Source organism: Molothrus ater, chromosome 18 (assembly GCF_012460135.2).
Source record: "Molothrus ater isolate BHLD 08-10-18 breed brown headed cowbird chromosome 18, BPBGC_Mater_1.1, whole genome shotgun sequence".
Taxonomy (NCBI): Eukaryota; Metazoa; Chordata; class Aves; order Passeriformes; family Icteridae; genus Molothrus; species Molothrus ater.
In genome coordinates this window covers 3,454,605-3,468,940 of record NC_050495.2, presented here as the reverse complement: position 1 = coordinate 3,468,940, position 14,336 = coordinate 3,454,605, and the positions used below count along the sequence as shown (strand labels likewise).

Sequence of the window (14,336 nt, the reverse complement as noted above, 5' to 3'; positions counted from 1 at the left end):
TTACTGGTCCCAGTTTGCTGGTGGCAAAATATGGGAACAGCCTCTAATGCTTCATCTGGGAGAACAATGCAGAGCAGAAATTAATGGAAACAAATGAGAGGAGCAGGGAAAATGCCAAGGTTCATGGGTGGTGAGGACATGGCTGTAAGGCAGAAGGTTTCTATCAGAGCTGGTGCATAGCAAACACCTTCCTTGGAAGTCAGGAGCTTTCAGCTCAACTCCCTTCCAAAGTAGGATTCAGTGCTTTTCTTACCATCTGCTCTGGCTTGGGTTTTACTGGTTTGTTTTGTGGTTTTTTTTTCCATGTGCTTTATGGGTGGGATCTCATAAAAACATCCTCAAATTCTCTAAAGGCAAAGTCAGATGACAAAGCCACTGGGGGTGACTGAAGTTTTAAAAGAAGAAGGAGGAAGTGTTCACATGATCCCTTTAGAAGCCTTTGATGGTGGCAGATGTTGAGCATTTATCAGCAGGGATGTGCTGAAGTTAACTGGAATTCACCTTTGACTGCTCTGGTGAGCAGGACATGCTTGAGGACGTTGCCCTTGCAGAGACAGGACACAAAACTTCTGATTTACCTGAATTTGCTGCTCTCTCTTCTCAGAGTGAGGAATGACCAGGAGGCAGCCCAGGGCAAAAGCTGGAAGGTCCAGCTGGGTGTATTGTTTAGCAATTCCAACAAGATCCAGGTCAGCCAGGACAGGACACCTTCAGGAGATCAGGAGGGAAGTTCTCAGCTGTGATTTGTTTACCTGGATGGCTCAGAGCTCTCAGCAAATCTGCCCTGAGATTTGGAAGTCAGGTAGGACAACACATTTCTACCTCACATTAATGCCAGAAATAGCCAAGCAAGTTGAACTTTCACTGAATACAAACCCATGAGGATTTCCTTAAACCCCAAACCACACCTCCATCTTCTCTTTCTAAAGAGCCCATTTTGAGGGCAGTTGTTGCCCACTTGCCCAGAGCAGAGCTTTGGCACAGATGTGTGTGCACAGCAGCGGAGGATCCCTCTCCAGGTAACCTTCAGGGTCCCTCCCAACCCAAACCTAATTTATCTCCCAACTAACTTGGGTTCAAGTCGGGCTCTCTGAGCTCTGGTGGGTGTTTTGAGCAGGTCAGAGCATTGAGCTACTGGAATAAGGAACAATGAGCTGTTCACACTGCAAAGGCAGGGCAGGTGTCCCTCATGCACAGCAGGGCTGGGGCCTCACCTGAGCAGGAGCACAAAGCCCTCCCTGCACTCCTGCAGCTGCCTGGGACTCGGTGGGCACGAGGCTGAGAAAGAGAGAAAGAGATCAAGGTGGAGCAAATCTACAACCAAGTTACTCCAGGAGCAGGGCAGGGAGTGCAGCCCCACCTGTGAGGAAGGGGGACAGGACCACGCTGCGCCAGGCTCGGCCGAAGCTGGGAATCTGAGGGCAACAAAGTTCATGTTCAAGTTACAGCAAAAACCAGGTGTAACCAAAAGTGTTATAAACACAGCCACCCTGACCCTCTGCACCTGGAGGAAACCTGCCAATGTTCCTTTTTCTTTATCCTGAATTATTCCCTAACGCTGCTTTCCTTAGCTCAGATCTAAGATTTAGCAATATTCTGACTGATTCTGGCCAGTGTTTACTGCTATACTGCACTGCCACAGGAATAATAGCAATTCAAAAAGAATCTTTTCATGGCTGACACACAAACACTCCAAGTTCCTGTTAAGTGAAGAAAAAGATGAGGAGCCAGATAATATTTGCTTACCTCCCATAATGAAGGAATCCCAGTAATTGCAACCAAAACTCTTCTTAAATACTGAATCTGGAAGAAAAAAATTCAAGTCCTTTGGTGTTTCTGCAGATTTGGCAGAAAACTGTACATTATTGCCAAATTTAGCTTGTTTTGTCTGCAGCATGCAAACTTAGAGTTTCTCAAGGTACCTGTGTTCCTTTGACACCTATGGAAATTTGCTCTGTAGTTCAGTGAATTAAATTATCAACCACACTGCCAGGTACATCTGTTACCTCCTCAGGCTGCAGCAATTCACATAATGTTTGACAGTCACAGGCAATTAGGATTCTGGATGGCAGCAATCAGGATTTCCATCATCACAAATACATTTTAGGGCTCATGGATATATGTACACACATGGAAATACATGTGTGCACAGTTTGTATAGATTTGCACCCAGGAATGTGCCTATTACATTATAAATTGATAATAATATGAAGAAAAAATTCAATTTGTTATTATAAGATTTATTTTGAACAGCTTTTAAAAAAATCCAAGTATAACAATTTAAGATCAAAATTCAAATTCCTCAAATCTTCACCAGTTCAGTGTCTCAGAGCAACAATGGTTTATCATTTCTGTACCCATCCTGTTCTTCACAAATCACTGGATAAACCCAACCTTTTTCTCCCCTTGCTGCAGAGTTTTAGCCTTAAAAAATCCCTTACCATGTTGAAGCCCAGGAGCTTCTGTAGGAGGCCATTCCAGAGCTGGGGGTCATAGACTTGGTATTCCAAACTCAGCTCTGTCACCAGTCTCACAGCCTGAAGGGGAGCAAGGACATGCTGCATTTTAACAGAAATTCACCACCTTCAAACCTTTCCAAGCCACTTCCAAAATTATTGCACACATGGGAGGAACAAAAGCTAAACCACCTAAATGTGGTATTTTATCTTCTAATAAAGGGTAAAGCTTTTATCTGTCATTTCCAGAGTACATTGAAAAAAAAAATGTTTAGAAAAGGCTGTGCTTTGCAGAGAGGTATAAATTCCCAGAGAGTGTAACAAAATTTAGAAAGGATTTAAAATTCCTACCCTGGGTTCGTGACTGTGGTTCTTCCACAGCCCTTTAATCATGCCTTCCTTAGGGCTCTTGTGGAATGATTCATAAGTGTATGGAATATTCAAGATCTCAAACTCTGCCAGATAAATGCAGCACTTCAGAAAATACCTGTGAAAATAACCCCCCAACCCCAAAGCAGGTGTTAAGTGATGTTCTTCTTTTAATCCACGAATCCAAGCTCAGGATAACACTGAAAAATGTCCTTTAATATGTAAAAAATCCCTCTTACTTGACTTTCTCAATGGGTTTCTTGAAGAGGGATTCCACAGTGCTGGTGTCTGCCAGGTAGAGCAAACACCTGAAGGCTCTGGTCCTGTGAGCAAAGGTCAGCTGGGTGTCACCAAAGGGCTGAGGGGGAAAACACAGTCCCAAAGTCACAGCTACTGCCTGAACAACTGCAAAGGATCATCCCAGCTGTATAAAACCCTCTGCTTTTCTAGGTTTCAGATTGTTAATACAGGCAAGAAAAGTACATGTGGTTATTATATACAAAATATTCGTATTATATACAAAATATTTGTGATTATTGTAGCACAAATGTAATTAGGTGTGGGAAAACTGGAGGTCAAGGTCCTGCTGAAAATAATTTCACCACTCTGCTTTCATTCCACCCGAAGTGGATGCCAATGTCTTGCAGCAGCTTAAGGGACACTCTAGCAAATGTTCCACGAAGTTATTTCAGATAACATCAGCAATAGAAAATAGAAATCAGCAATAGAAAACCCAGAGTTCAAGGGCTGCTCTTGAGAGTTAATAGCAAAATTCAGTGAAAATCAGTTTTAAGCAAAGGTTGGTGAAGGGAGGAACACACAGAGCTCATATAAATCACAAACCATCCAAAACACAGAGGCAAAGGCCAAAAGTTGAAGCTCTTGCAGTAAAGCAAACTGCATTTGATTATAATAAGAGATAAAAAGGTAAACCAAGAATTTAGCAACTCACAGATGTGTCAGATGTTGTAATTGCAAAAAGCATTCTTGAACTGTAATCCATAGGGCGAGACTGGAGCAGGTAAATAACCCTAAAAAAAGGGTTTGTTTTTAATGCAGGAACAGCTACTGAAACACAACACATCAACTGTCATTTAAATGTGAATAGTTCACTGCCAGAAAGGGAGCAAGGATATGAAAAAGGAGGGGGAAAACTCCAAAAAGCTCCTCTTAAAAACTTACAGATGTGAGTTATTGTCAGTGGGGTTTTGTGGTATAAATAAATATGGGATGATTCAAAAGTGATGTCAGCAGAAAGTAAAAATAAGAACAGTGAGCTCTGAATCACACCCCCACTGTTAGGTATCTTGAAAAAGTCATTTTTAACTGGTTAGTTAAAAATAATTCACATTTACAGGTAAGAGAACACACCCACCTTCGCAGCTCTTCATCCTCCTGTACATCTCCAAAGACTTCTTGGGTTTTCTTTAAAAAGAAATGAAAATTTGGATGAGTTTCCCACATTGTTGGATAAATAGCTGGGTCATATCCCTGCTTAAAGCAGTGTTTGATGAGGCTGATGTATTTACAGCTGCTTTACCCTTCAGGCTGGCTGCACCAAAGGGAAGGTTTGAATTTACACAGAAGGAAAAAATTTCCTTCAAAAAAATATCCTTCAAAAACATTTCAAATCCTTCTCACCACAGACACTGCTGTGCTGTTTTAGGGAAGTACTGAAATCTGAAATCCATTCATGAGTACTACAGGCAGTTTGTACAGAATAACCTCAGGTTTTTTGAACAAGTGGAGAAAAAGAAAAGCCCATATTTTATAGAATTGGTTATTTTCCTCAAACCCCAAACTCCTTACCCCTGGGGGTGGTGTGCTTGGGCACAGCCATTTGGCCAGCAGCTTGTCACTAATTTTGTTCATGTCCAAGTTGTTAATCTCAGCAATCTCCTTAGCTGCCACGTGGATATCTACAGGAAGAGATGCACAAAGTGTTATTTCCAGAGCAGAGCTGGGGTTTTTTAAAGAGCTTCTCTCTGCTCAAACTCACCTGGATAATCTCTGCCAGCTGGATTTTGGAACCTCTGGTCTATGCTGTGGTGTTCATACAGTAAAACAATCAGGTTTGCTGGTTTCCCAATGCATTTTAGATGCTCCCCAGTGTTCAAGTTATTCGTTATCAGGACGTTTTCTGTTGCTGCTCTCTTATACTGCAAGTGTAAGTTCCTCTGGAGGACTTCTGCTTTCTCATGTGGCTCATCCTTTAGCAAAACACCAGAGTTTTACATAAAAAAGCTTTTTTTACTCAAAAGCACAAGAAAAATCCTCTTTTTTACACACTGGACAGCAGGATCTGCTCTTCAGAGGTGTCCCCACAGGTATTTTTTCTGCAGACAGAGAGGATTAACCACATTGCTCCAGCTAGGAAAGGTGTTTTGAAAAGAATTGCAAAGCTATGTTGTGAAAGAGCCAAATAAAATACGTACAAGTAGGTAGAAGAAAGAGATTCTGCAATAAAATGTAGAAGTAAATGTAGAAGAAAAAAGATGAATTATAAAACTCATGGCTGCTCAAATTTCAGTTTAATTTTGGCATAATTCTCTCTGATCATGAGACACCACAGAGAACTATTTAGGGTTCTTTGTGCCTCAACAACTCCACAGGAAGTTTGAGATTTATATCAAAGCTGAGATTCTTATTCACCTTTCCCTGTGAAAGGAAACCATGTGAAAACACGCCTGAGCATCCAGCCAGAGCAGAATTCTCTTATGGATAACCCTGCAAACAGCCAAAGAGCCTTGGAGCTGTAAGCAAAGATTAATAATGTTATTGATCAAAGCTGGGTCAGATTCCACCTCCTGCAGCGAGAAAAATGCACACAACAGGAGAAGGAACAAATTATTCTCCCCTAAATCTGCTCATTTGTTGTCCAAGCTCCAAGAAAACTCAAGCCTGATTTTTGCAGGAGAATGTTCCAGGACAGAGGAAATTCTTCTGGAGGTCACTTCCCCAAAAGTATTTCCCACATCAGGGTTGGTTATGATGCAATTTACACACCAGTGCCCAAAACACCACAAACTTAAATACAAATATAAGTATTTTGTGATTTTTGTAATGACTTCACAACAATCTGGCAAGCAGTTTGCATTACCTTAGCTGTGGTACTCTTCAGCCACTTCTCAGCCAGATAGAGACAGAATTTCAGTGCCTGGACATGGTCAGGACCTTTTGAATGATTAAGAAAACAAAAAAAGAAGGGAAAGAAGTAAATAAATTAAGTTTTCATTAATCCTTCTAACACTATGTACTATATCAATTTTATTTTGAAGAATTAAACCTAGAAGCTATTTAAAATATTAGGAAAACTTTTTTGTCTAAAGAGCAAAAATTTATTTGAATTCAAGTAGCAGAGAAAGTGATTGAATTGGGCTGAAATATTGACTCTTGGTAGAAAACTTGTCTGAAGATGGTGTGAACATGGAGAAACTTCTGGCAGGACAACAGGGCCAGGTTGGGTGGGGCTTGGAGCAATCTGGTTTAGTGGAAGGTGCCCAGGTTTGGGCTGCAAGGACCTTAAAGCCTTTCTAGGATTCTACAAAAAGAGGGGAAAAAGGATTTGGTGGTGATGCTGTGATATCAAGTGGGTGTTTTTGCAACCTATTGCTCCAAACTGGATGCAGGAGATGAATTCATTTTCACTCTCCAGCTTTGCTGGGGTGTTTGGGTGGGGTTTGCTTTGCTGGTGTTACTCAGATCATGAACAAAAGTTTGGGCTCTGCTTGTCCCAGCCCTTCCCCAGCCCTTTGCCACTCACCTGTGGGGAATTCCTGGGCAATCTTGTGAGCCATGGCCACAGCCCACTCTGGGTTGACTATGGCCAGCAGGTAGGACTGAAGGGCCTGCACAGTTTTCATGGTTTCCTTGTTAACAATGGAGGTGCAGCCACTGCTTCTCATTTCCAATATTTTTGGTTTCAGTTTCTTTTCAAAGACATGTCGAGCTGCAGACATGTGGAAAGTATCCAGGGAAACCTGGGAAAGTGTCAGGCAGATGGAGAGTTGTCAGAGCTTCTCCAGTGAGGCCAACATCATGCAAAAGAACAATGGGAATTTCTTTTTTTGGGGGTGTGGGGGGGAATAATATTGAAATCAATTCCTTCAAGCTGCTACTGTACCTTCATTAGTTTGGAAATCAACAGAAGGGTTGGGAAGGTTTCCTCACTGAGCTCTGCAGCTGAAAAGGAAAAGTTGCCTGTGAGAGTCTCACAATCCACTGGCAGCTTCCTCTGGGAAATGAAGCACTCAGAGTTTATGTGGATGGGGAGGAGAGAAAGGATCTGATCCTCATCATCCCCTCTGGCCTGGCAGTGGCATGTGGGGAGAAATCTTGGAGGTCCTAGGAAAGAATTTGAGGACAAACCCTGCAATGTCTTTATCATCTGAGCTCCTTTGGGCAGCAATTTGGGAGCACAAGAAGTGCTTTAGGAGCAGTTGGGATGAAAATTAATGAAATATTAATTTATTGCATTAATGAAATATTAGAGTTCATATACAACACAAACTGGGGCACTTTGAAGGTCAGAGAGAGCAGAGAAAGGGAATTTGAGATCCTGAACTTACAAATAATGTTCCAGAAACACTGGGGAGTCCTGAAGAAGAGCAGGTGAAAGGGCAGCCTGGTGTGAGCAGCTGGGGCCAGGGGAATCATCTGCTCCAAAACATATTGGTGTTCCAGGTCCACTGGTGGAGAAATCCTGGTGTAGGACTTCAGGTGTTTGAGGAGGCTCAAAGCCTAGGGGGGAAAAAATGATATAAATCACTGAGAAATTACCAGAAATCACCTTTTTCAGGCTGTTTTCTGAGGGAAAGATGTGTGCATGGAATAATTAATTTAATTTCAAAAGTGCTGAATGGCTCCATCAATAAATAAACAAAGCAGGATTGAGGTGCCATTGGCAAGGTCACACATCTGGACACACCTGGCTCAGCTGGATGCTGGTGTTCTTCTCATCAGCACTTTGGATCACTCTCAGGACAATTTCCAGTGTTTCATAGTCATAAGGATCCAGCTGTTGAAAATAATCATGTTTTATAAGGTTTTACATGATTTGTCTTATAAAAACACACAAGTATGTTGATTTTTTTTCCCAATTTTAATACCAATTACTGTTTCTTCAGTGTTATGTTGATATAAGCATCATGACATAAATCTCTTAAATCCTAAAAAAGGCATCAGAGTTTTAGAGAAAGAGCAAACAATAAGTTTGGAAACAAAATAAACCCCAAAAAACTCACCCCACAAAAACCCCGACCCTCCAAAATACAAAATCAAACCCCAACCAAACAAAACCACCCCCAACATATCATTTTTAACCTATTTTTAATGTAGAACTCTTCCAGTGTAGTTAGAAATGACTTTGTTTGATTTTCTGGCTGGTCAGTTTTAAGGGAAGTGGGGGTAAAAGACTCCTGCCTCTCTTTTGAGAAAATTAGAAATGTGGCTGTCATTTCTTTTGTAGAGAAGCAAAAAACTGAACCTTAACATTTACAAGTTTAAGAAAATTTAGAAAAAACCACAACCTTTTCAGTCTCTGTGGAATTATTCCTCTGTCATTCAAGTGACATGCAGCAATTCCTAGCTGTAGATTCCAGCAATGTGGCTGTGTTGGTTTTTTGTTTTATTTTATATATTTTTTTTACCTTGTACAATATTCAAATGACATGCAGCAATTCCTAGCTGTAGATTCCAGCAATGTGGCTGTGTTGGTTTTTTTGTTTTATTTTATTTTATATATATTTTTTACCTTGTACAATATTCAAGTGACATGCAGCAATTCTTAGCTGTAGATTCCAGCAATGTGGCTGTGTTGGTTTTTTGTCTTATTTTATTTTATATATTTTTTACCTAGTACAATATTCAAGTGACATGCAGCAATTCTTAGCTGCAGATTCCAGGAATGTGACTGTGTTGTTTTTTTGTTTTATTTTATTTTATATATTTTTTTACCTGGCACAATATTCAAGTGACATACAGCAATTCCTAGCTGTAGATTCCAGCAATGTGGCTGTGTTGGTTTTTTGTTTTATTTGATATTTTTTTTTTACCTGGTACAATATTCAAGTGACACGCAGCAATTCTTAGCTGTAGATTCCAGCAATGTGGCTGTGTTGGTTTTTTGATTTATTTGATATTTTTTTACCTTGTACAATATTCCACTGAGGCTCATGACCAGGTGTTTGGTGCTGTTCAGCAGAGGGATTATTTTTAGTGCTCTAGCCAGTAATGTGGAATGAGGTTGCCTCTCACTGCTTTCTGCAGAGTCATCTTCAGCATCATTTGTGTTTGAATTCTGGAGCAGAAGGGTTTCAATGCAGAGCTGCAGTGCAGCATCACTGTCCAGCATGAAAGTGCTAGGAAAAGAACAGAATGGGATTTTCTCTGGGAGCTTTGGTGTCATCAAGGAGCTTCTTTCATCAGAAATAAATTAATCCAAGGCAGGATGTATTCTGAATAGGTTTTTTTTTCTTTCTAAGAAGAGTTTGCATTTTATATTAATTAGGATTTACTTAAAGCAAAAGAGATCTCAGGGGCCATGGTTGTTTTTGCAGCAATAGATTTCATGGAATCAGTACCTGCAGTAATTCAGGATGAGAGCTGTGTCCACTCCTGGGTTCTGTACCAGCACTCTTATGAGCTCTTTCTTCCTTACTGGTGGCTGTCTAAACACAGTCTCAAAAGAAATCTGCAGATAAAACCACATTCATCTGCTCAAGGGAGTCCTTTAGACAAATCAAAACTAATTCCTTACACAGTGAAGCTCTGACTTCTTTTAGTTTCAATCCAGACACTTTCAGAGCAGGAAAAAGCAGTGGATTTGCTGATTATCCCCTGTGTCAAATAATACTCAAGAACTTAAGTTTTTCTTTTTCAGCCCCCTCAATTATTGAATTTCCATTTTTCATGTTTATTTATGCAGACAAGCAGAATGAAAAACCAAAAACAAAACCCCAACTTTGCTTACATTTGAATGGTTAATCTGCCTAAAAACTCACACACATCTCAGATTATACTGATATTATTAACTGACTAGTTAATAAAGCCCTAAAATAAGTAATAAATAAAAACTTACACCAAATTTACCAAGCTGGATGCCCCATTCTGCATCAATAACCAATTCCTGGAACTTTCTCTTTTCTTCTTCTTCACCATATTGGTCAGCAAGCTCTGCTCCCACCAGAGCTACTGCCTAGAAGGAAGGAGAAAAGAAGTGAATAAAAGGCTAAGAAATAATTTGAAAATTGGGAATCCTGAGGGCTAAACCCTTAGAGGAACTTCAAACAATTCATAAATGATCAGACAACTGTGTAAAACGAAAATAAACCTCAGGGAAGGTGTCAGGACTAGCCCACCTCCTGAGCTGGCAGCTCAAAGCTGCTTGAAAATTTACTTTCTCTAAAATATTTTCCTAACATTGTAGTAAGTAATACAAAAGGTACTTTTAGGCATTTTCTCAGAATTTGCATTACTCTCCCATCCCATTTCTTTACTTCTCATCTTCCTTTGTATTTTAATATTCACTCATTCCATTCTTGAGAGCTGCTGCCAGAGAACAACTTATCCAAACTATAACACAGATATCAATTATGATGGGACTGAAATAAATCATTTCAAGCTTTGGAATAAGTTCTGATGAGGTTGAAAATCACATTAATATTGACAGCAACTTCCCACTGTGGTAGAGGCAGCTCCTCCCCCAGGGCCCTAAAGGAAGGATCTCTTGAATATTCTCTGTTTGCTGAAGAAACTCAGGGCCTTGGGAATTTACCAAAACTTTTCTGTAATTCTGCCACGAGTTGTTTATGACCTCCCACAGCTTATTGAACATTTCTTCCTTGGGTAAAACAGTGCAGTAGCCCAGGGCCAGGTTCTGATCAATGACACGGAGTTGAACACCTGTGGTTTGGGGAAAAATGATAAACTTTAGGAATTTATTTAATTTCTTCAATAGGTCTCTTTGTATCAAGTGTAACTCAGGGAAAAATACTCCAGAATTTAGACAAATATTGGGTCTCTAAGTTAGGGAGGAAAAAGAATAAAAATGCATTTCAGGATTTAAAATTTAACATCTGAATATCCTGAAGCCAGCCTGAAAGTGACTTCCCTTAGTTTAAGCTGCCTTAGAAGATGCTAAATTGCAGGTTTTGCACAGAGCTTTTTAAAACCTGCCCCCACCTAAGAAAACTCCCAATCTAAACAACTCCAGGATTCCAAATGAGACAGGGAATACCTACAGATCCTAAAGGCCATACAGCCCTTTGGGACCCTAAGGATCCCCAAAGGTGAGGCTCCCACTGTCCAGAACCTTCCAAGCAGAGCAAATTGAGCAGGAACAGCCCCAGAGGGGCTCAAAGACTCTTTGGAAAAGGCTCTTCAGGGAGGTGCTTGAGACACCCCTGCTGAAGGAGTTTAAAATGTGGATCTCAGGACACTTTGGGATGGACCTGGCTTCAGTTTAAGGGTTGGGCTCCAGGATCTCAAGGGTCTTTTCCAACTGAAACAATTCCACGTGGCTGCCAGGCAGAGCAGAAGTGGCTCCCTCACATTTCCAGGGGATTCTTACCTTGTGTAGTAAGTTCAGGACAGAGGTTTTGATTACTGAACTGCTCCTCTCCTTCATAGCTATGAGGAAGCTTCTGGTTTCAGTGAGTAGCAGATCGTTGTCATGTGGCTGTTATAGAAGAAAACAGCATCTCATTAAAAAGAAATTCTAAATCTTCATCTTCTTGTCATTTACAGTACAGTAGGAGGTGCTACAATAATTTTATTTTCAGGTTCATTTAAGGCCTTACTAAGATTTCTTCTAGACAGAAAAGGATTTCTGTTTTCCAAGTGCTTTTGAACTGAGGAATGTTTCTTGAATATTCTACTTGTGACTTTTCCCATATTAAAACAAAGGAACAGAGTAAACCATGATTAGCACTCATTCTAGTCTCTGCAGGAAAGTCAGGAATAAAAGCTCAATTCTGAACACATTTTGCAAAGGGAGAGGACCATGAAAAACTGGGAAGAAACCACCAGCTCCTTTCATAAACTGATCAAACATCTGATCAAGTGGTGCTAATACAAGGTCATGGTGAGAGCCTTAGAGATTTAATTCTCTAAATCCTTGGAGAACTGTTCTAAACTTGCCAAAAGTCACCTCTGGACTCGGGGACAGCTCCATGGTGTTTGAAATGCCATGCTGGAGGCAGGAGCCGAAGGCACAGACTGTGAGCTGCAGGAGCAGCTGGAACTGGCTGCACTCCAGCAGGTTCTGCACTGCTGCAGAGAAGGGAGATCCAACAGGCAGCAGGAAGTTGTGTCCTGGAAAATATTTCAAAAACGACCCCAGAAAGTAATTATGAAGCACATTGTTCTGGGAGTTAATATCAGAGCAGTTTCTCTTTTTCTTCATTAGAGTTATGACTCAGGGTTTGCCTTAGTTCCCTTTAAAACCTAAAATTCTCAGAGCTTTTAATTTAATACAGATTCCCATTTTAGTCCAAAATCCATGAATTTTTCACCAGAAGTCGTCTTCTTGGACAGGCCTTGATGATCTTCACTCACAGTGGTAGAACTGTCCTGAAGCACAGGCTTGGAGATGCCCAAAAATCCCAGGGTGAGAATTAGCACCCAAACTGGTGATTTCTGTGCTCAACCAAACCACCCCCTAAAATATGGCCTTAATGGGAGCATTTAGGCACCTGCAGAACCCCCTATGAGTCAGTCATGCCTGTGGAGGGTGAATTTAACCCTCATGTTTTGCAGGGGTCTCTTTAGACTTTCATTGTGGTGGATCTGCCCTCATGCCCCTGGAACTGGGTGATTTTTAAGGTCCTTTCCCAGCCAAGCAAGGTGTGATACCTTCCATGAACGTTCTGTGTGCCAGGCTTTGAGACTCCAGGGGGTACAGCTTGTCCTCTGAAAGACAGAAAATGCTCATCAACAGCGTGCCAGGAACCCAGCAGCAGCAGCAAGTCTGGGAGAACCCTAAAATACCACAGGACAGGACATAAAATGGAGACATGTGAACCCCAAGAGCCATTGATGCTGCTTTTAACTGTGCCTGCTCAGAATTTATTTTTTAGGAGGGAATATCTTTCAGACTCACAAAGGAATCCAACAGTTTTCAGTAACTACTTTGTGTGTGAATCCCTTGCATGGGACAGTCAACATGAAACTCTTCATCTGTGGAAACAGGAACCAAACCCAAAGTCATCTTGCCATTCTACACCCCCTGATGGGTGTTTCTACCATGAGTTTGTCTAACTGAGGTGATAATTTCCACACATGAAGGGAATTATTTCTATTTCTAGATAAAAATCAGTGAGAAACACAGATTTTCCATTGTGTCAATGTTGAGGAGAAGAAGCTTACCAGAGATAGGCAGAAGAGCAGAAATGAGCTCATATGCAACGGGAAGGGATGTCTGAGGATCCAGGACTATCCCATCTTCTTTAAAGAAATCATCATAAGTCCACTCTTTGTAAGGGTCTTTATCTCCTCCAGAAGATGTTGTCTAAGTAGGAGCATTGTCAAAAGCACACACAGTAAAGGGCAGAGTTAATGAGTCCACTAACAGGTTTCTGCTTTGGAAAACAGGAATAGAACATGATGTTCTATTTGAAAGTAGTAATTCTGTTAAATGGCCAGTGGCAAAAAATCCATTTCCTACCTAGAGTGGCCACATTTGTCTTTCCCATTGCAGCTGTTTAGTTGTAAAGCCAAAATGTACTCTTATTCAATTTAATGGAGGCTTTCATAAACATTCTTGGCCAAATACCATAAGCAAACATTCTGCAAATGGGCCATTTTCTAGAAAAATAATATTTTGTGGATAAACAAGCCCAGCCACTCTGCTCTACTCCACTCCAGCTGTAAGAGCCCATTCATTTCAAGTAGCCCAAAGCACTGCTTGACCTAAACAGAAAACAAAGCTGCAATTCAAGAACTTGATCATCTTAAAGTTTTACAGAACTCTTGGGAAAGCTTTCACAGAGTGTGGCAGGGGGGGTTTGGTTTTTAAATGGATGTATTTTCATGCCAGCTCTCTGCCAGTCCTGGCAGAAGCTGTTTGATAAAATCCCTATTTTCAGCAGGATTTATTGGACTGAAATGTAAGTGGAGAATGCTACTTGTGCTTGTCCCACAGCTGGAATGCTTTTAGGACTCAAATCACTTTATTCCTTAAGCTGAAGAACACACAAATTCTAGGAAATTCTAGTTTATTTTTGGATTTTTTTTTTTTTTGTTATTGGCTTTTTGATTTAGGAGTGCTGGAGAAATGAGAGGGAAAAGAATACATGCAGTGAACAGCACAGAAAATACCTCTGCAGTAAATTCATAGCTGTCCATTTGGCATTGTCCATGAATTTCCTTGGCAAGTGAAGTGTATTTACACAGTTCCAGACAATCCAGCACTAAATCTGTGAAAATATTGAGATCATTAGCAGGAATGGAAGGTTCACCTGTCCAATTAAAAGGAAACAATATTGCAGCACCTATTTTCACAGATGCAGGTCT

At 40.8% G+C, this 14,336-nt stretch overlaps 1 protein-coding gene across 1 annotated transcript in view; it reads right to left on the bottom strand.

The window, feature by feature from the left end:
• The window catches only part of KNTC1 (kinetochore associated 1), a 31,499-nt gene that overhangs the window by 2,836 nt on the left and 14,327 nt on the right, over positions 1–14,336 (bottom strand). Inside the window, 26 exon segments of the mRNA XM_036393434.2 lie at positions 579–708; positions 1,215–1,278; positions 1,361–1,415; positions 1,747–1,803; positions 2,442–2,537; positions 2,808–2,943; positions 3,065–3,183; positions 3,778–3,856; positions 4,201–4,250; positions 4,635–4,744; positions 4,825–5,035; positions 5,926–5,999; positions 6,589–6,805; positions 6,949–7,007; positions 7,394–7,565; positions 7,753–7,842; positions 8,974–9,184; positions 9,407–9,516; positions 9,904–10,020; positions 10,600–10,718; positions 10,721–10,727; positions 11,395–11,502; positions 11,974–12,137; positions 12,678–12,734; positions 13,191–13,332; positions 14,142–14,239. Of these exon segments, the coding sequence (XP_036249327.2) occupies positions 579–708; positions 1,215–1,278; positions 1,361–1,415; positions 1,747–1,803; positions 2,442–2,537; positions 2,808–2,943; positions 3,065–3,183; positions 3,778–3,856; positions 4,201–4,250; positions 4,635–4,744; positions 4,825–5,035; positions 5,926–5,999; positions 6,589–6,805; positions 6,949–7,007; positions 7,394–7,565; positions 7,753–7,842; positions 8,974–9,184; positions 9,407–9,516; positions 9,904–10,020; positions 10,600–10,718; positions 10,721–10,727; positions 11,395–11,502; positions 11,974–12,137; positions 12,678–12,734; positions 13,191–13,332; positions 14,142–14,239 (2,852 nt within the window).